General features: G+C 49.9%; 1 protein-coding gene across 7 annotated transcripts; it reads left to right on the forward strand.

Annotated features, from left to right (window-relative positions):
• Positions 1–14,235: 14,235 nt before the first annotated feature.
• LOC100383349 (uncharacterized) lies at positions 14,236–19,192 on the forward strand. 7 transcript variants are annotated; one of them, XM_008645842.3, is made up of 8 exons: positions 14,301–14,492; positions 14,924–16,115; positions 16,509–17,471; positions 17,609–17,657; positions 17,742–17,751; positions 17,854–17,965; positions 18,178–18,285; positions 18,482–19,192. In XM_008645842.3, exons 2-8 carry the CDS (start codon positions 14,938–14,940, stop codon positions 18,687–18,689), a joined length of 2,628 nt encoding a protein of 875 aa, XP_008644064.1. In that variant the 5' UTR covers positions 14,301–14,492; positions 14,924–14,937; the 3' UTR covers positions 18,690–19,192. The 7 variants fall into 7 exon arrangements, 6 of the variants coding, with proteins under 6 accessions (XP_008644062.1, XP_008644064.1, XP_008644065.1 ...); XM_008645843.3 differs by having other exon boundaries at positions 17,745–17,751; XM_035958750.1 differs by having other exon boundaries at positions 14,318–14,492; positions 14,924–15,592; positions 15,733–16,115; positions 17,745–17,965.
• The last annotated feature ends 1,008 nt before the right edge of the window (positions 19,193–20,200 follow it).

Consider the following 20,200-nt stretch of genomic DNA (forward strand, 5'->3'; position numbering starts at 1 on the left):
GGCAACAAGGAGCAAGGAGGCGCTACCCAGCAAGGTGGCGCAAATTGAGGCGGCCGGTCTTAATGATGAAGAGATGGCCCTCATCATCAAAAGATTCAAGACGGCACTAAAGGGGCGCAAGGGACAGCCAAGCAAGACTAAGACCAAGGGAAAGCGATCATGCTTCAAATGCGGTAAGCTTGGTTATTTTATTGCTAACTGTCCCGACAATGATAGTGACCAGGAACACGGGAGCAAGAGGGAAAAGAAGAAGCATTACAAGAAGGCCAAGGGCGAGGCACATATCGGAAAGGAGTGGGATTCGGATTGCTCCTCCTCCGACTCCGACAGTGAAGGACTCGCCGCCACTGCCTTCAACAAGTCATCCCTCTTCCCCAACGAGCGTCACACATGCCTTATGGCAAGGGAGAAGAAGGTAAGTAATCAAAACAATGTCACTTATGATTCTTCCAGTGATGATGAGTCTAGTGATGATGAAATAGATTACTCTAGTTTGTTCAAGGGATTGGATAGAACTAAAGTAGATAAAATTAATGAATTGATTGATGCCTTGAATGAAAAAGATAGACTCTTAGAAAAACAAGAGGACCTTTTGTATGAAGAGCATGACAAATTTGTAGAGGCACAAAAATCTTATGCTTTAGAAGTTAAAAGAAATGAAGTGCTTTCTAGTGAACTATCCTCTTGTCATGAAACCATTGCTACTTTAAAGAGTGTCAATGATGACTTAAATGCTAAACTAGAAGTAGCTTGTAAATCTAATTCTTGTGTAGAACATGTTGAGATTTGCACTAAGTGTAAAGATTTCGATGTTGATGCTTGTAGTGATCATTTAGTTTCAATTTCCAAATTAATTGAGGAATTGGCTAGTCTTAATGCCCAACTTAAGACTAGCAAGAATGAATTTGATAAACTAAAATTTGCAAGGGATGCCTACACGATCGGTAGACACCCCTCTATTAAGGATGGACTTGGCTTCAAGAGGGAAGCCAAGAACTTAACAAGCCATAAGGCTCCCATTCCCGTCAAGGAGAAAGGGAAGGCCCCTATGGCTAGTAGTATGCAAAAGAACCATGCGTTTATGTACCATGATAAGAGACAAACTAGAAATGCTTATAGGAGTTACAATGTTTATGATGATTTTGATTATCATGACATGTTTGTTTCTAGTTCTTCCCATATGCATGGTAGAAATATGTCTAGGAGAAATGCTATTCATCATGTGCCTAGAAAGAATATTATTCATGCTCCTAGGAAAGTAGTGAATGAACCTTCTACAATCTACTGTGCTTTAAATGCTTCCTTTGCTATTTGTAGAAAGGATAAGAAAATAGTTGCTAGGAGGTTAGGGGCAAAATGCAAGGGAGACAAAACTTGCATTTGGGTCCCTAAGGATATTTGCACTAACCTTGTAGGACCCAACATGAGTTGGGTACCTAAGACCCAAGCCTAAATTTGCCTTGCAGGTTTATGCATCCGAGGGTTCAAGCTGGATTATCGACAGCGGATGCACAAACCATATGACGGGGGAGAAGAAAATGTTCACCTCCTACGTCAAGAATAAGGATTCCCAAGATTCAATTATATTCGGTGACGGGAATCAAGGCAAGGTAAAAGGGTTAGGTAAAATTGCAATTTCAAATGAGCACTCTATCTCTAATGTGTTTTTAGTCTCTTGGATATAATTTGCTATCGGTTAGTCAATTATGCAATATGGGATATAATTGTCTTTTTACAAATGTAGATGTGTCTGTCTTTAGAAGAAGTGATTGTTCACTAGCCTTTAAGGGTGTATTAGACGGCAAGCTTTACTTAGTTGATTTTGCAAAAGAAGAGGCCGGTCTAGATGCATGCTTAATTGCTAAGACTAGCATGGGCTGGCTGTGGCATCGCCGCTTGGCACATGTGGGGATGAAGAACCTTCACAAGCTTCTAAAGGGAGAACACGTGATAGGTTTGACTAACGTACAATTCGAAAAAGATAGACCTTGTGCAGCTTGTCAAGCAGGTAAACAAGTGGGAGGAGCGCATCACAGCAAGAATGTGATGACCACTTCAAGACCCCTAGAGCTGCTGCATATGGACCTCTTCGGACCCGTCGCCTATCTGAGCATAGGAGGAAGTAAGTATGGTCTAGTTATTGTTGATGACTTTTCCCGCTTCACTTGGGTATTCTTTTTACAGGATAAGTCTGAAACCCAAGGGACCCTCAAGCACTTCCTCAGGAGAGCTCAAAATGAGTTTGAGCTCAAGGTGAAGAAGATAAGGAGCGACAACGGGTCCGAGTTCAAGAACCTTCAAGTGGAGGAGTTCCTTGAGGAGGAAGGGATCAAGCACGAGTTCTCCGCTCCCTACACACCACAGCAAAATGGTGTGGTAGAGAGGAAGAACAGGACGCTAATCGATATGGCGAGGACGATGCTTGGAGAATTCAAGACCCCCGAGCGTTTTTGGTCGGAAGCCGTGAACACGGCTTGCCACGCCATCAACAGGGTCTACCTTCATCGCCTCCTCAAGAAGACTTCGTATGAGCTACTAACCGGTAACAAACCCAATGTATCTTACTTTCGTGTATTTGGGAGCAGGTGCTACATTCTAGTGAAGAAGGGTAGAAATTCTAAATTTGCTCCCAAAGCTGTAGAAGGGTTTTTGTTAGGTTATGACTCAAATACAAAGGCGTATAGAGTCTTCAACAAATCATCGGGTTTAGTTGAAGTCTCTAGCGATGTTGTATTTGATGAGACTAATGGCTCTCCAAGAGAGCAAGTTGTTGATTGTGATGATGTAGATGAAGAAGATGTTCCGACAGCCGCTATACGAACCATGGCAATTGGAGAAGTGCGGCCACAGGAACAAGATGAACGAGATCAACCTTCTTCCTCAACAACGGTGCATCCCCCAACCCAAGACGATGAACAGGTTCATCAAAAGGAGGCGTGTGATCAAGGGGGAGCACAAGATGATCACGTGATGGAGGAAGAAGCGAAACCGGCACCTCCAACCCAAGTTCGAGCGGTGATTCAAAGGGATCATCCTGTCGACCAAATTTTGGGTGACATTAGCAAGGGAGTAACTACTCGATCTTGATTAGTTAATTTTTGTGAGCATTACTCCTTTGTCTCTTCTATTGAGCCTTTCAGGGTAGAGGAGGCCTTGCTAGATCCGGATTGGGTATTGGCCATGCAGGAGGAACTCAACAACTTCAAGCGCAATGAAGTTTGGACACTGGTGCCTCGTCCCAAGCAAAATGTTGTGGGAACCAAGTGGGTGTTCCGCAACAAACAGGACGAGCACGGGGTGGTGACGAGGAACAAGGCTCGACTTGTGGCAAAAGGTTATGCCCAAGTCGCAGGTTTGGACTTTGAGGAGACGTTTGCTCCTGTGGCTAGGCTAGAATCAATTCGTATCTTGCTAGCATATGCTGCTCACCATTCTTTCAGGTTGTACCAAATGGATGTGAAGAGCGCTTTCCTCAATGGGCCAATCAAGGAGGAGGTGTACGTGGAGCAACCCCCTGGCTTCGAGGATGAACGGTACCCCGACCACGTGTGTAAGCTCTCTAAGGCGCTCTATGGACTTAAGCAAGCCCTAAGAGCATGGTATGAATGCCTTAGAGACTTTTTAATTGCTAATGCTTTCAAGGTTGGGAAAGCCGATCCAACTATTTTTACAAAGACATGTGATGGTGATTTGTTTGTGTGCCAAATTTATGTCGATGACATAATATTTGGTTCTACTAACCAAAAGTCTTGTGAAGAGTTTAGCAGGGTGATGACGCAGAAATTCGAGATGTCGATGATGGGCGAGTTGAACTACTTTCTTGGGTTCCAAGTAAAGCAACTCAAGGACGGCACCTTCATCTCCCAAACGAAGTACACGCAAGATCTGCTAAAGCGGTTTGGGATGAAGGACGCCAAGCCCGCAAAGACTCCGATGGGGACCGACGGACACACCGACCTCAACAAAGGAGGTAAGTCCGTTGATCAAAAAGCATACCGGTCAATGATAGGGTCTTTACTTTATTTATGTGCTAGTAGACCGGATATTATGCTTAGCGTATGCATGTGTGCTAGATTTCAATCCGATCTTAAGGAGTGTCACTTAGTGGCGGTGAAGCGAATTCTTAGATATTTAGTTGCTACGCCTTGCTTCGGGCTCTGGTATCCAAATGGGTCTACCTTTGACCTAGTTGGATATTCAGATTCCGACTATGCTGGATGTAAGGTCGATAGGAAGAGTACATCGGGGACGTGCCAATTCTTAGGAAGGTCCCTGGTGTCATGGAATTCTAAGAAACAAACCTCTGTTGCCCTATCCACCGCTGAGGCCGAATATGTTGCCGCAGGACAGTGTTGCGCGCAACTACTTTGGATGAGGCAAACCCTCAGGGACTTTGGCTACAATCTGAGCAAAGTCCCACTCCTATGTGATAATGAGAGTGCTATCCGCATGGCGGAAAATCCTGTTGAACACAGCCGCACAAAGCACATTGACATCCGGCATCACTTTTTGAGAGACCACCAGCAAAAGGGAGATATCGAAGTGTTTCATGTTAGCACCGAGAACCAGCTAGCCGATATCTTTACCAAGCCTCTAGATGAGAAGACCTTTTGCAGGTTGCGTAGTGAGCTAAATGTCTTAGATTCACGGAACTTGGATTGAATTGTAGCATACATGTGTTTATGCCTTTGATCATGTTCATTCTGCATTTTGTTGCTTATTGTAGTGCTCAAGTTGTACAAACACTCCCTGGACCTCACAAGTCCTTTTTGCAAGTGATGCACATATTTAGGGGGAGCTGTGCTACAACTTGACCCTTTGAGACTAACCATATGCTTGAGTTTGGTTGTTTTAGCCTCAAAGGAGGATTGAAAGGGAAAAGGTGGACTTGGACCATGCAAGACTTCCACTGCACTCCGATGAAAAGAGTAACTTTTCCAAGTTCATCTTTATACTCTTATTGCCTATTTGCTCTTAATTGAAGAATTTGGTGAGGCAATGGGGTTTAAGGGCCAAGATTGATCCCGTTTTGGTGCTTGATGCCAAAGGGGGAGAAAATAAAGGCCAAAGCAATAAATGGATCAGCTACCACTTGAGAAACTTTGAAAACAGTAAAATAGAGCGCTACCACTTGGGAAACTTTGAAAACAGTAAAATAGAGCTTTTGGTTTGTCAAAACTCTTGCATTGTCTCTTTTGTCAAAAGTTGGCCTCTTGTGGGGAAAAGTGTTGATTATGGGAAAAAGGGGGAGTTTTTGGAATCTTGAATCAATTTTCTTTGGAAAACCTCTCTTTATGTCTCTACAAGTGGATTTGACTTAGAGATAGGATTTTGAGTTTGATTTGCAAAAACAAACCAAGTGGTGGCAAAGGATGATCCATATATGCCAAATTGAATCAAAATAAATTTGAGTTTTTATTTTGAAGTGATATTGCACTTGTTCTAGTTGCTTTATGTTGTGTTGGCATAAATCACCAAAAAGGGGGAGATTGAAAGGGAAATGTGCTCTTGGGCCATTTCTAAGTATTTTGGTGATTGAGTGCCAACACAAGTGCTTAAATGTGAATTGTTGGGGACCTTCGGCGTCCGAAGGTCCTCAAAAACAGGATTTGACAGTATTTCTGTAGTACAATGTGTGAACAGGTACCCTCGGACTAAAGTTGGCATAGCAGTAGACCGGAATAACACGAAGCTTGATACAGAGCCGAAGGTGTTGAGCAGGAAAGCTTCGGCGTAGCAGCAAAGAATGGAACCGACTTAAAGATGAAAAGGCTATTCAGACCTCGACAGACTACTATAGAGTTATTATCAAATGTAAAGGGCATGAATGTAATTTTGTGAGGGCTGTGTCCCGTGTCTATAAATAGGTGAACAGTATCCCCGTACTGTTCACGCTGACTTGGCATTTGCTTTTGCGTCACACTTGTATTTTCATCTCCTTCCAAGCCGAAGGTACATTTATAATTCGATATTGTTTCTATTTCTCTATGATGATATAATAAAGTTAAATGGATAATGTTATATGATTATTCATGCTATCTTTTATGTTTCATATGCTTCGTTTTTCATTAATGTATACTGTGATGATGAAGGTTCGTCCTTCATGGCCTTCGTCCGAAGATCGTTATATCCTAAGGGAAATAATGCTTCAAAGGACGAAGGACTTTATCGTTTAACATTCTCTGTGTTGCCTTGTTCTTAACTCATAGCATTTGAGAACAAGTCCCCAACATGAATCTATGCCCATGGATGAACAAAGTGCAAATCAAGAGTAGAGGTATGTTTCTAAGCCTTAGTACATTGGTTTTGTGTACTAATATACTTGTCTAAGTGTTAGAAACAGAAAGAAGAAGAAAAGACAAGAGGTGAAAAAGGCTCGGCTGTGTACAACCAAGACTCAGCTCAGTCTGGCACACCGGACTGTCCGGTGGTGCACCGGACAGTGTCCGGTGCGCCAGGCTGACTCGGCGTGAAGTGGCCGCTCTCGGGAATTCGCCGACGGCGTACGGCTAAAATTCACCGGACTGTCCGGTGTGCACCGGACTGTCCGGTGAGCCAACGGTCGGCCGGGCCAACGGTCGGCCGCGCGATCTGCGCGGGACACGTGGCCAAGCCAACGGCTAGAAGGGGGCACCGGACTGTCCGGTGTGCACCGGACATGTCCGGTGCGCCAACGGCTCCAAGTCTGCCAACGGTCGGCTTCGCTATTTAAGGAAGGAAATCGGGCACCGGACAGTGTCCGGTGTGCACCGGACTGTCCGGTGCGCCAGTCGACAGAAGGCAAGATCAGCCCTCCAGAATTGCTCTCAACGACTCCTAGCTGCCTTGGGGCTATAAAAGGGACCCCTAGGCGCATGGAGGAAACAACACAAGCAACCTAAGAGCATTCTTGGTCATCCACACTTAGTCCTTGCGCATTCGTTCGTCGTTCCTAGTGATTTGAGCTCCGTTCTAGTGAGAACTTTGAGATAGTCTTTTGAGCTCGATTCTTGGCCGTGTGTGTGCGCATTTTGCTGTGGATTTGTGTGTGTTGCTTCCCTCCCTTACTTCGTATTTCTTTGTGAATCTCAAGTGTAAGGGCGAGAGACTCCAAGTTGTGGAGATTCCTCGCAAACGGGATATTGAAAGGCAAAGCAAAACACCGTGGTATTCAAGTTGGTCTTTGGACCGCTTGAGAGGGGTTGATTGCAACCCTCGTCCGTTGGGACGCCACAACGTGGAGTAGGCAAGCGTTGGTCTTGGCCGAACCACGGGATAAACCACTGTGTCATCTCTGTGTTTGATCTCTTGTGGTATTGTGTTTTGTTGAGACTCCTCTCTAGCCACTTGGCGATTATTGTGCTAACACTTAACAAGTTTTTGTGGCTATAAGTTTAAGTTTTACAGGATCACCTATTCACCCCCCCTCTAGGTGCTCTCAGGCGGAGCCCCGAGGCCCGGCGCCCGTTGCTCCGATTCCGGACCCGCGAGGCCTCGGACCCTGTCTTCGTTCTCGATGATGAGCAGGAGGACCAGTCCTGGGGTGATCTCCGCGAGTGTGCAGAGGCAACGGTGGGGTCGCTCCGGTCGTCGCTGGAGGTTTTCTGCAGAGACGTCCCCAAAATCCTCCAGGTAGCGGTTTCAGGCATACCTTTTTCCTTCTGTGAGCGAGACACTCGTCATGACGCCATGTTTCCTTTCCCCAGGATCTGACGGACCGGAGCGCCGCCAAGTCGTCGTTCATCCGCCGCGAGGTCGATGTCTGGGGCTCGCTGCGATCCCTGAGGTCCTCGCTCGCCGGGGCTACCGCGCGTCTTTCTCAGCAGGGTGCCAAGGTGGCGGACCTCCAGCTGCTCTGCACCGACCTGAGAGCCGAGGCGGCAGCAGCGCGTGCGGAGGCGCAACGGCAGCGATCGGAGCTCGTCCAGGTCGTCGAGGAACGGGACCGATCTCAGGGCCGAGCTGCCGAGGCCAAAAGCCGAGCCGAGACACTCGCGGCTGACTTAGCCGCGGCCCAGGTCGCGACCTCGGAGCCTCGTGCCCGAGCCGGAGGTACGTCTTGGTCCTCCCTGGTTCTTGTTCTTGTCTGTTTCCTTTGCTTGTGCTTGAGGTATTTCTCCTGGCTGCTTGCAGAGCTTGAGTCCGCCCTTGACGAGTCCGCCAAGGCGCTCGCCGAGGCGCTTGCCGGAGCTGCCGAGCAGAGGGAAGCTGACCTCGCGGCCATGTCCGAGGCCGTCTCGGACTTTTATCGTGTCCTCGGCTCCGGCGACGTCCCTTCAGGAAGCTCCCCTCAGAGCCGCCTTCGAGCCTTGGGTGATCACGCGCGCGGCAGAGTCCGCGAGGCGCTACACCACGGCGTCAGGCGGGCCTTCGCCGTGCTTGCTTCCCACTACGTTGTGGACCTGGAGCGGGTTAGTGAGGGGTACTGTCTTCCTGACGAAGACGATGCTGCCCTGGCGGAGGTCCAGCGGCTTGACGCGGTCGCCGCGGGTCCGAGCGCGGTGCTGGCGACCACCTTTGAGGCGGAGATCCTTCCCCCTGCGCCGTCGCCGGAGGCCGAGATGGACCCCACCGACGGCGGGGATGGAGCTGAGGGCGCGGTTCCTTCCCAAGGCGGCGCCTAATTCTTGTTTGAACAATTTCTTGTTGGGTGTGCGTCTCACCGCGGTCGCTGAGGCCTGAACACTTTGTCTTTCTTGCATGAAGTCGTACTCTCCTTTCTTTCCATCTGCATGTTCGTCCTAGCTTGTCAATAATAGGGTGGCTTCTCGAGTTGGGTCATTCTTCGTGGCAGGTGATGAGTGAGGTATCCCTAACCCGGAGGCACGGGAGTTCCTCAGCTCAGTCGGTCTTGCCATTTACATGTACCCGTGTTCGCTCCTCGAGACCCTGCTTCTGACATAGCCGGGAGAACGCAAGAGGCCCCTTTTTTGATTGAAAATTTTTGACACGGAGAAGTATGCCCAATCTTGACGCAGAGGGGTTCCCCCTTTTTAGCCCCCGAGGGAGGGTCGGGCTCTGCCGAGGCGAGGCCGACCCTTCCTTGACAACCGAGGCGCAGAGGCTGCCTGACGGACCGGGCTCCGGCCCGGATATCCAGCGAGTGCTCGGCGACATCCCTCGGTATGCCGGGCATGTCCGAGGGACTCCACGCAAAGACGTCGGTGTTTGCGCGGAGAAAGTCGACGAGCACTGCTTCCTATTTGGGGTCGAGCCCGGAACCGATCCGGATCTGCCTGGTGGTGTCGCCACTGGGGTCGAGTGGGACGGCCTTAACCGTCTCCGCTGGCTCGAAGTTGCCGGCATGGCGCTTCACGTCTGGCACCTCCTTGGAGAGGTTCTCCAGGTCGGCGATGAGGGCCTCGGACTCGGCGAGGGCCTCGGCGTACTCCACGCACTCCACGTCGCATTCGAACGCGTGTTTGTACGTGGGGCCGACGGTGATGACCCCGTTGGGGCCCGGCATCTTGAGCTTCAGTTAGGTGTAGTTGGGGACGGCCATGAACTTCGTGTAGCATGGCCTCCCCAGTACGGCGTGGTAGGTTCCTCGGAACCCGACCACCTCGAACGTCAGGGTCTCCCTTCGGAAGTTGGAGGGCGTCCCGAAGCAGACGGGGAGGTCGAGTCGTCCGAGGGGCTGGACGCGCTTCCCAGGGATGATCCCGTGGAAGGGCGCAGCGCCTACTCGGACGGAGGACAGATCGACGCGCAGGAGCTTGAGGGTCTCGGCGTAGATGATGTTGAGGCAGCTGCCCCCATCCATCAGGACCTTGGCGAGCCTGACGTTGCCGACGACGGGGTCGACGACGAGCGGGTATTTCCCCGGGCTCGGCACATGGTCGGGGTGGTCGGCCTGGTCGAAGGTGATGGGCTTGTCGGACCAGTCTAGGTAGACTGGCGCCGCCACCTTCACCGAGTAGACCTCCTGGCGCTCTCGCTTGTGATGCCGAGCCGAGGCATTCGCCGCATGCCCTCCGTAGATCATGAAGCATTCGCGGACCTCGGGGAAATCTCCTGCTTGGTGATCTTCGTTCTTGTCGTCGTCGCGGGCCCTGCCACCCTCGGCGGGTGGCCCGGCCCTGTGGAAGTGGCGCCGAAGCATGACACACTCCTCGAGAGTGTGCTTGACGGGCCCCTGATGGTAGGGGCACGACTCCTTGAGCATCTTGTCGAAGAGGTTTGCACCTCCGGGGGGCTTCCGAGGGTTCTTGTACTCGGCGGCGGCGACAAGATCCGCGTCAGCGGCGTCGCGTTTCGATTGCGACTTCTTCTTGCCTTTCTTCTTGGCGCCGCGCGGAGCAGACGCCTCGGGAGCCTCTTCCGATGGGCGGCCCTGGGGCTGCTTGTCCTTTCGGAAGATAGCCTCGACTGCCTCCTGGCCAGAGGCGAACTTGGTGGCGATGTCCATCAGCTCGCTCGCCCTGGTGGGGGTCTTGCGACCCAGCTTGCTCACCAGGTCGCGGTAGGTGGTGCCAGCGAGGAACGCGCTGATGACATCTGAGTCGGTGATGTTGGGCAGCTCGGTGCGCTGCTTCGAGAATCGCCGGATGTAGTCCCGGAGCGACTCCCCCGGCTGTTGCCGGCAGCTTCGAAGGTCCCAGGAATTTCCGGGGCGCACGTATGTGCCCTGGAAATTGCCGGCGAAGGCTTGGACCAAGTCGTCCTAGTTGGAGATCTGCCCCGGAGGCAGGTGCTCCAACCAGGCGCGAGCAGTGTCGGAGAGGAACAGGGGGAGGTTACGGATGATGAGGTTGTCGTCGTCCGTTCCACCCAGTTGGCAGGCCAGGCGGTAGTCCGCGAGCCACAGTTCCGGTCTCGTTTCCCCCGAGTACTTCGTGATAGTAGTCGGGGGTCAGAACCGGGTCGAGAATGGCGCCCGTCGGATGGCCCGACTGAAGGCCTGCGGACCGGGTGGTTCGGGCGAGGGACTCCGATCCTCCCCGCTGTCGTAGCGCCCCCCACACCTGGGGTGGTAGCCTCGGCGCACCCTTTCGTCGAGGTGGGCCCGACGGTCGCGTCGATGGTGCTCGTTGCCGAGGTGGCCCGGGGCCGCAGGCGCGGTGTTGCGCGTGCGCCCGGTGTAGACCGAGGCTTCCCGCATGAATCGGGAAGTCGCGGCATGAGGTTCCGAGGGGTACCCCTGCCTTCGGGAGGCAGTGCTCTCGGCCCGTCGGGCCGCAGCGCCTTCCAGGAGATTCTTGAGCTCTCCCTGGTTTCGCCGACCCTCGGTGGTTGATGGCTCTAGCATCGCGCGGAGGAGCATCGCCGCGGCTGCCAGGTTCTGGCCAACCCCGCTGGATGCGGGCGGCGGCCTGACCCTGACATCGTTGACGACGCGGTGCTGGAGACCTTGGGGCATGTGACGTATTTCTCCGGCCAGGGGTTGGCCCGCCCATACCTGCCCGACGTCCCGACGGATCGGCTCAAGCGCTCCTGTTCCCTCGTTGAGCCTGGCCTGCGCCTCGCGGACTTGCTCGAGTTGTGGGTCGTAACCCCCCGCCGGAGCGGGGACCACCGCTAGCTCCCGTGGGATGTCGGCGCGAGGCACCGGCCTAGGAAGATCACCGTCCTCCGGCATGCCGAGATGGTTGCCTTCGGAGGGATCCCCTAGCTCGATGTGGAAACATTCGCGGCTTGGGCCGCAACTCTCGTCGTCAAGGCTGCGGCTTCCGTCGGAACAGTCGGAGAGGCAGTAGTCACATGCGGTCATGAAGTCCCGCATGGCACTGGGGTTGCCAAGTCCAGAGAAATCCCAACAGATGCTGGGATCGTCATCTTCCTCGGACCCAGAGGGCCCGTAGGTTGAGACGTCCGTCAACCGGTCCCAAGGCGACCGCATACGAAACCCCAGTGGGGTTGCACTCGCCTCAACGAGAGCGCCCGCTAAAGCGAGGTCGTTTGGCGGGTTGAGGCCGAGTCGAAATGATGTAAGATGGGAGTTAGTCGGTACCTTTTGGTCGACGAGGAGCGACGTAGTCACATCGGGGACTGGTTGCACCGTCATCTCAGGTACGAGGGCGACGTCCTGCAGGCTTTCCGCGAGCGCGCTGGCGTCGTCTTCTTGCTCGGGGTCGGCGTGTCGCGGGGGGACGGCGCTTGCCTTCGTCTCGAACGCGAGGTCGACGTCCGGCGTGCCTTCCGTCGGGGCGTCGGGGGCGTCGATTCGCTCGACGGCCGACAAAGCGCGGCCTCCCGCTTGGCCTTGATGGCCCCGCCTCCTCCTCCGTTGGCGGGGGAGAGGACGGAGCGAGCTCGAATGTTGTTCTTCCACCACGCGGGGAAGGTGTCGTCGATTCCGCCGCCGGCGGGCGGGTTGTCGGCCGCCATTGTCGTTGTCGCGCGGCGGTGGAAGAAGTATCATGTCGTAGCTGCCGTCGAAGGACATGAACTCAAGACTCCCGAAACGAAGCACCGTCCCGGGCCGGAGAGGTTGCTGGAGACTGCCCATCTGGAGCTTGACGGGAAGCTGTTCGTCAGTACGCAGCGTGCCCCTACCTGGCGCGCCAACTGTCGGCGTTTCGAGACAGGGGGGTCCCTAAGCCGACGAGTGAGTGTGCTGCGTGCCCCAGCCCAGATGGGTCGAGCGCGTGGGCGAGCGCGAAGGGGGGAGAGGCGAGGTGGCCGGAGACGGGCGTGAGAGAGGTGGAAGTCCCGCGGCCTTCGTGTTCGTCCCGCGCCCAGGTCGGGTGCGCTTGCAGTAGGGGGGTTACAAGCGTCCACGCGGGTGAGGGAAGCGAGCGGCCCCAAGAGAGCGCCTGTCCCGTCCTCGGTCCCGCGCGGCCAACCTTTTTTAAGAAGGCCCTGGTCCTCCCTTTTATAGTCGTAAGGAGAGGATCCAGGTGTACAATGGGGGGTGTAGCAGAGTGCTATGTGTCTAGCGGAGAGAGAGCTAGCGCCCTAGGTACATGCCAATGTGGCAGCCGGAGAGGTCTTGGCACCTTGCTGGCGTGATGTCGTGGCTGTCGGAGGAGCGACGGAGCCTGGTGGAGGGACAGCTGTTGGAGCGGTCGAGTCCTTGCTGACGTCGCCCTGCTTCCGTAAGAGAGCTGAGAGCCGCCGTCGTCACAGAGCTCGTGGAGCGCCATCATTGCCCATCCGGCGGAGCTGGCCGGATGGGACGCCGGTCTTGTTCTCCGTGACCCGAGTCGGCTCGGGGTAGGATGATGATGGCGCTTCCTGTTGACGTGGCGGGCCTGTGCCCTAGGCAGGGCGACGTGGGGGCTCCTCCGAAGCCGAGGTCGAGTCTGTCTTCCGTTGCCGTGGCCGAGCCCGAGCCCCCGGGTCGGGCGAGGCGGAGATCGTCTGGCCGAGGCCAGGGCGGAGTCCGAGCCCTGGGGTCGGGCGAGGCGGAGTTTCGTCGTCTTCCGGGTCTTAGCCCGAGTCCGAGCCCTGGGGTCGGGCGGAGCGGAGTTCGCCGTCTTTCGGGTCTTAGCCCGAGTCCGAGCCCTGGGGTCGGGCGGAGCGGAGTTCGCCGTCTTCCGGGTCTTAGCCCGAGTCCGAGCCCTGGGGTCGGGCGGAGCGGAGTTCGCCGTCTTCCGGGTCTTAGCCCGAGTCCGAGCCCTGGGGTCGGGCGGAGCGGAGTTCGCCGTCTTCCGGGTCTTAGCCCGAGTCCGAGCCCTGGGGTCGGGCGGAGCGGAGTTTCCCATGGCGCCTTTGGCAAGGCCTGACTGCCTGTCAGACTCACTCTGTCGAGTGGCACTGCAGTCGGAGTGGCGCAGGCGGCGCTGTCCTTCTGTCAGACTGGTCAGTAGAGCGGTGGAGTGACGGCGGTCACTTCGGCTCTGCCGGGGGGCGCGTGTCAGGATAAAGGTGTCAGGCCACCTTTGCGTTAAATGCTCCTGCAACCTGGTCAGTCGGCGCGGCGATTTAGTCAGGGTTGCTTCTAAGCGAAGCCAAGGCCTCGGGCGAGCCGGAGGTGTGTCCGTCGTAAAATGGGGGGCCTCGGGCGAGACGGAAGTCTCTCGAGGTCGGCTGCCCTTGGCCGAGGCTAGGCTCGGGCGAAACGTGATCGAGTCACTCGTATGGACTGATCCCTGACTTAATCATACCCATCAGGCCTTTGCAGCTTTATGCTGATGGGGGTTACCAGCTGAAAATTAGGCGTCTTGAGGGTACCCCTAATTATGGTCCCCGACAATGTTAGAACTAATCTTTTTATTTGGTTATTTATAAATTAAATACGACTAAATTGTTGTCACTAATCTTTAGTTACCGACGGCCTAAATTTATACTTGGACAGTTGGGCTCACACGGGCCAAACCGGTACGGCCCAGTTGGCGGCCCCCGCTGCCCCCGGCTCCACGACCGCTGAAAGAGAAGTCAAAGCGCACGGGTCGGCAGGCAGCTTCCGCGTTCCCACTGCGCAGTCCGCGCTCCTCTTCCCTCACTGGTGCTCGCCTTGGCTGCTCCACTCCCAGCTCCAAAACCCTAACCCCGCGAGACATCCAGCAGCTAGGAGCGGGTCCAGGAGCTCACCGTCGAGCGACCGCTACACTCGACCTCACCGGTTTCTAGTAAGGCATCCCTTCAGCTCGCCGCGCACGCTTCTTACTTCCTTCGGTGGTTTCTTTAGCTATTGTCGTAGTTGATTGGTTGCTTAGGTAGCCGTTCTAGTTGTTAATTAGCTTGAGCTTTGAGGTGGCTCGTTAATTCTTCAGTGAGAATATCGACGCCCTTTGACGTTTTAGAGGTCAAGGGTTTTGTTCGGTGAGTTTTAAGCTTGGGTTGGGGGATAGCGCGTGCGGCATGCCTTTCTTTAATCTCTAGCTCACTGCTTGCGTTCTAGTTTTATACTGTGCAGTATTCTTCTATTTAGTTTTCTTAGCACATGGGCAATAGGTCATAAGAGGTCATGGTTAATTAGGGTCTTACAGTTGTTGCAGGTTTTGTTGCTCTGATTAATTCTAACTAGTATGTGTAAATATTTGGATCCAATCACCTGCAGATGCTGATCAAAGCATGAGCTTCACTCCTGTTCCAAGGTTCAGGGGGGCAGCCTATTCGCAGTTGTGTCCTCAGTCTAGCAGTTGTGCTGAACATTTGGTAAATGTGGATGGGGCGAGTGCAAAAGACTTGTCAGTTGACCCAAGCACATTTTGTATTCCGCAAGATGCTAATCAGGGATTTTGTAGCCGAGCTTTACAGTACACTAGTTCTGTTTCAAAGCAGGGATTTGCAGCTCAAGGTCTTCCTGTAAATGCTGCAGAGTTTGGTCTGAATAATGATTCTTCTTTGGTGGGAGGATATCAACAATTTGACTACCTTCTGGGGCCTCCTCAAACTGAAGTGTGTGAAGGAATGTGGATGAAAAATATCAACACAAGTATCATCCACCGGCGTAGACCTTCTAATGCATCCTGCCTTGATCATACAGAAGAACTAACTTCCTATGAAAATGATGAGGGAGCTATCTCATTTGGAAGTAGTTGTAGCACAGGAATTGCGAGTTATCCATATAGTACTCCTTTGCAAAGAAATAGCCACATTTCGGATACGCGGGATGGAACTTGGGATGCTCTCGTGCAAATGCAAGAGGCTTTGGAAGCATCCAACAGTGACAATGGACTCAATGAAGAGTGCAGTGATTTGACTTTCAATCATGCAGAACTTTCAGGTGGGAATGCCGTAAAGCATAAAGTTGTTTGGGACAATGGCTCTTTAAACAGTCCATCTTTCACCTCAAATTTATTGTCTTTCCCTGGTGATACTGAGACCACCCTCACAAGTGCCTCCACTGTTTATTGTACCTTTCAGAACTTTGCTGATCTCCAACATAAGATGAACAACAATGAGCAAAACAAATTATCTAGTGAGGTTGAACTGCCTCGTCAGAAAGTGCCCATGACAAACCATGTTAATGGAAGTGGAGGTGAAATGCATTCTGCTGAATGGGGAACGAACCCTGGTCTCATAGAATCTTCTGGCTTTATGCCAAGCAATGAAGACAGACAAAACGATATATCACATCAACCGTCAAGTTCATTTGTATACAGTGCAGATGGAACTGTGGATCATTGCTCAAAAAAGTCACCCCTCATGTATGAATGTGAAGAGCAGATGGAAATTGATTCACTTTTAAATTCATTCGGTGTATCAACTGATTCATTTTCACAAACATATGGAATGTTTGAGCGAAGGTAAATTTTGAGGTGCTGCAGTTTCACCATATGTCCATATCATTGATGATTAATTTCATATTCATGTTAAAATTAGTAATCTGCAACTTTACTAATACTGGTTCTTCACAGTAACAGTGTGATGGTGTCTGCAACACCTATAGCTGTGGGCTTAACTATTTCTATAGATAGATTTTGGCTTGCAACCGAAATGTAACTGCCAAACACTTCTTTGGTAACGACATTCACTATTTCCAGTCAGATGGGTTTTGGTATCTTACTCTGCTAGGAACGCTAAAACTAGCCAATTGTCTACAGTTTCTGTATCAAATTAAATATTTATTTGTTTTTTAAGTATCACTGCCCAATTTGGTATTTCTGTGTTGCGACCTAATCAAATGTCCTAAACTGCAGCAACAATTTGGTTGAGTTTGATATGAAGACCGAATTAGATGAAAGTGGTTCTGCTGCATGCTTTAATAATAATGCCCCATATATGCAAACTGGACCACCTGAGTCAGCTATATCTGATGGATCTTCTTATCCTGAACAGTATCAGTCTACTTCTCAAACATGTGGCTTAGTTTATGCTTCAGCATCTCAGTGGCAAAATATGTCAAGTTCTGGATTGCCTTTACTGGATTGTCGCAAAAGTATTGGTGAGCCCACTTCAATAATTAGCCTGGGGGGAAATGGTAAAGGACACTTGCTGCCCACAAGTGAAGATACTTTATTACAGAAACCACAGAGTGTTGCTCCTGATGCTAGATTGGAAATGACCGACAATGTTGCTGATTGCTATCTGGAGTCTGCTGCTAGCTTGGATGGCCATTCTTGTCCACTAGGAGCTTCCGCATGTCATGATGAAGCAATGGCAGCCAAAGATTTGCAGACAGCACAACATGGCGTAGTCACAGATTGCACCTTTGGAATACATACTTCAAACCACGCTGGACATTCAGACATGCTGCTACCCATTACACAGACTACTTCTGTTCAAGAGCCTGGCTTGAGTTTGTCCAAGGATCTGAACTCATCATGTATTCGAGGAACAGAGGTTAAGAAAGTAGATTTAACAGCAACATACAATTCTGAACGCCATGGCATCCTCCGCCTCAAGTCTTTTGAACAAAAAACTCCTGAGAGTATGGGTATGAAAACATACATATATCATTGTGGTGATCATAGCCAGATTGTTGATCCTCAGCAGAGTATCATACTCGCTGCAAGCAAACCTTCACACTCAAGTGTTTTGCCAGTTGACAAATCTGATGGCAAGGTCGTTTCACAGCAAAAAAAGCGGAAAAGGGCTGCAGAAAACCTTTTAGCGTGGCATGATCACATCATGCCCGGGCATGGGAGCATGCATCGTAGAAGGTGTTGATTTTTAATTGAACTCACCCATCTTTTAAATAAAGTATTTGATCTTTAGTTTGATTTGACTCTTTTGTTAAAAAATGCTTATGCAACTCCTTTTGACTCGCTGATGTTTGTTTGATTGTTTTGAATTATAGAACACCTGAATTGGATTGGGCTCGTGCTACCAAAAGATTGGTTGAGAAGGTTATATGATTTTTGATATGTCATATAAAACCCTTTCTGTTGTGCAATTTTTCCCCACTGGTCTGACATCCTTATTGTGCATAGCAGGTAGATGGTGAGAATGCAACAATGGGAAGTAGCACCTTTAATACTCCAGCTCGGAAGAGACTTATTTTGACTACTAGCCTGATTCAGTATATTCTTCCTGTTGTACCAGCTAGACTTCTTGCCGCAAATGTTACTAATTCCATTGAGGCCATTGTATACCACATTTCTAAATCCGCACTCAGTGACGCATGTGACACTGCTCTATCTGTTGTGAATGACACGTAAGCATCATTTTATTTCTTTTGAATGTGTTTCCTTTTGTATCGTTCTCCAAGGTTTTAACATCTCGAGAGTTAGTATAGTTACATGAAAACTATGGGACTGTAACCATGTCATAATCAGCAGGCTGATTTATTCATAATATCTATGTAGTTTTGTGACTACTTAGATTTCACATTGATCTTGAGAATCTTCATTTGTGGTATTTGCCCAGGCTACCGAACCAGAGCAGCACTTCTGGTAAGGAAGGCTCAAGAATCCTATCAGAAGTTCTGGAAACATATGAGTCGAGGCTTGGCAAGCTGGAAATTTCCTTGTTAAGGTATGGTATACCAATAATTGAACTACAACTCACAGGCTTTAGTATTCGAATCCTGCAATTAATCATAAACATATGCAAACGTACTATTAGTTCCACTATTTCATGTTTTTCTTATGATTTTCAATGGCTGCGATAATAATGATGCTCATATACCCTCGCAATTTGACATTCTTATGTATTTCCCTGTATATCTTAGCTCTGAAAAGGCGACGACATTGCATGATCTGGCATCAGAGCTACAGGACTTGGGGCGGTGGTATATTCTCTATCATCTTGCAAAGTGGCATGGGTACACTAACAATTCTGAGCTCGACCCTGGCGCAGCTACTGTCAAGAAACATGAAGGAGCTGCTGCAGCACCAGTAAACTCGCTGAGTGATATCAAGTGTCGCTTACTGAACTAGGGCAGCTCAGCGACTACTAACAAGTCAACCCAACCCGTGTTATGCTGAACTGCGTATAGGAATATAGAACCATAGAACATACTGCTGCTGTGGATAGGCCTGGCGCGGTGGTGAGAAGCCTTCTACTGAGCCAAAGGTCTTGGGTTTAACACAACCTTTCTGCAAAAATGTAGAGATAAAGGCTGACTCTGTTATTTCTTCTCTAGAACCTCACTCATGTGGAAGTCGTCATCACTGGGTCCGTCTTTAGAACGTACTGCCGCCCCGTTGCCTTGTTGGCTTTTTTTTTGTTTGTAAATGAGAGGCAACCTCTCCGTTTAGACTTAGGAATATGGTGATGTGACTTACCATGTGCTATGTGATCATTAGATGTAGGAGCACGGGAAGATCATTTTGCAAGTATAGCTAACGCTAGCTGTCTGGAACTTCCAGATGTTACTGTTCTTTTGGCCAGTTTGCTAGATGGTTATGATCCGGTGGTTGCAGTTTTTGATTGTCTTTTATCTGGTGATTGCAGCTTTTGGCCTGTTTGCATGTTTTGAAGGTTGCCACATCTGTTATACATTTTTAATTTATTTATTCAAAAGTTGATATTCATAAAAGGTAAAAACAGTCTTTTCAACTTTTCCTTGGTTTTCCGGTACCCACAAAACCCAATTTCGAAATCCAAAAGCCCAAAGAAAACGACGCCCTTAGATTAAAAAACATGTTCATTAAAACGATCCGCTGTGTAGGAAGCAAATTATTGAAAAGAGAGAAAAGTTGTATCTTCGACATTCAACAAGCTCAATTCATCATAAACTAAGAGTGTTTAAATGTACTAAGTTAATAGTTCAGTTATTAGTTATTTTTGATAAATTAGTTAATAGTTTAGATAATTATTTATTCGCTAGCTAATTTGTTAATAATTTCTTAAACAACTAATTATTATCTGTAATGCATTCAAATATTCTCTAAATTATATGAACGGCTCATAGTTACCATCCATTATTTCAGACAGCATGGCAGGTGAGATACGATATTTGTATGACGCGTTGAGATTGAGAATAGTCCTAGTGAAACATTTTTGTACCTATGAACTCACAGTTGAATATAATTTTCTGTTTGGCCAAAAAAAAGTCTACCATCTGCTTTTTTTTAACTCACAGGAACATCAAACTATTAGTATGTTTGTTTCAGCTTATAGATTATATAATCTAATCCGTATATAGTTGTTTAGATAATCAGATTATATGAATGAAGATCATTGATCTTTGAGATACAAAGATAAAGGCAACAATATCCTGTGTGCGTGTGATTTGGAGAAATAAAAATGACAGATATTGTAATTTCATGAACATAATCATAGGTAGTGGGTATTTTGCCAAAAATAATCTCAAACAAACCGGTGTTAAAGAGATTATGAGATATCATAATATATGCTTTAGATTATATAATCTAGACCTATAATCTATGTCTCGAATAATCTATATGTTTATTTACCCGCTAGATTATATAATCTATATAGATTA

The sequence above is a fragment of the Zea mays genome, chromosome 5 (genome assembly GCF_902167145.1).
Source record: "Zea mays cultivar B73 chromosome 5, Zm-B73-REFERENCE-NAM-5.0, whole genome shotgun sequence".
Taxonomy (NCBI): Eukaryota; Viridiplantae; Streptophyta; class Magnoliopsida; order Poales; family Poaceae; genus Zea; species Zea mays.

What these genes read in the sequence shown, in the direction of transcription:
- LOC100383349 (XM_008645840.3), top strand. Translation starts at nt 14,938, where the DNA reads ATGAGCTTCACTCCTGTTCCAAGGTTCAGGGGGGCAGCCTATTCGCAG. An exon ending in GGGAGCATGCATCGTAGAAG is followed by an intron (nt 17,472 to 17,608) that starts GTGTTGATTTTT and finishes TTTGAATTATAG; the next exon opens with AACACCTGAATTGGATTGGG. An exon ending in CTATCTGTTGTGAATGACAC is followed by an intron (nt 17,966 to 18,177) that starts GTAAGCATCATT and finishes GTATTTGCCCAG; the next exon opens with GCTACCGAACCAGAGCAGCA.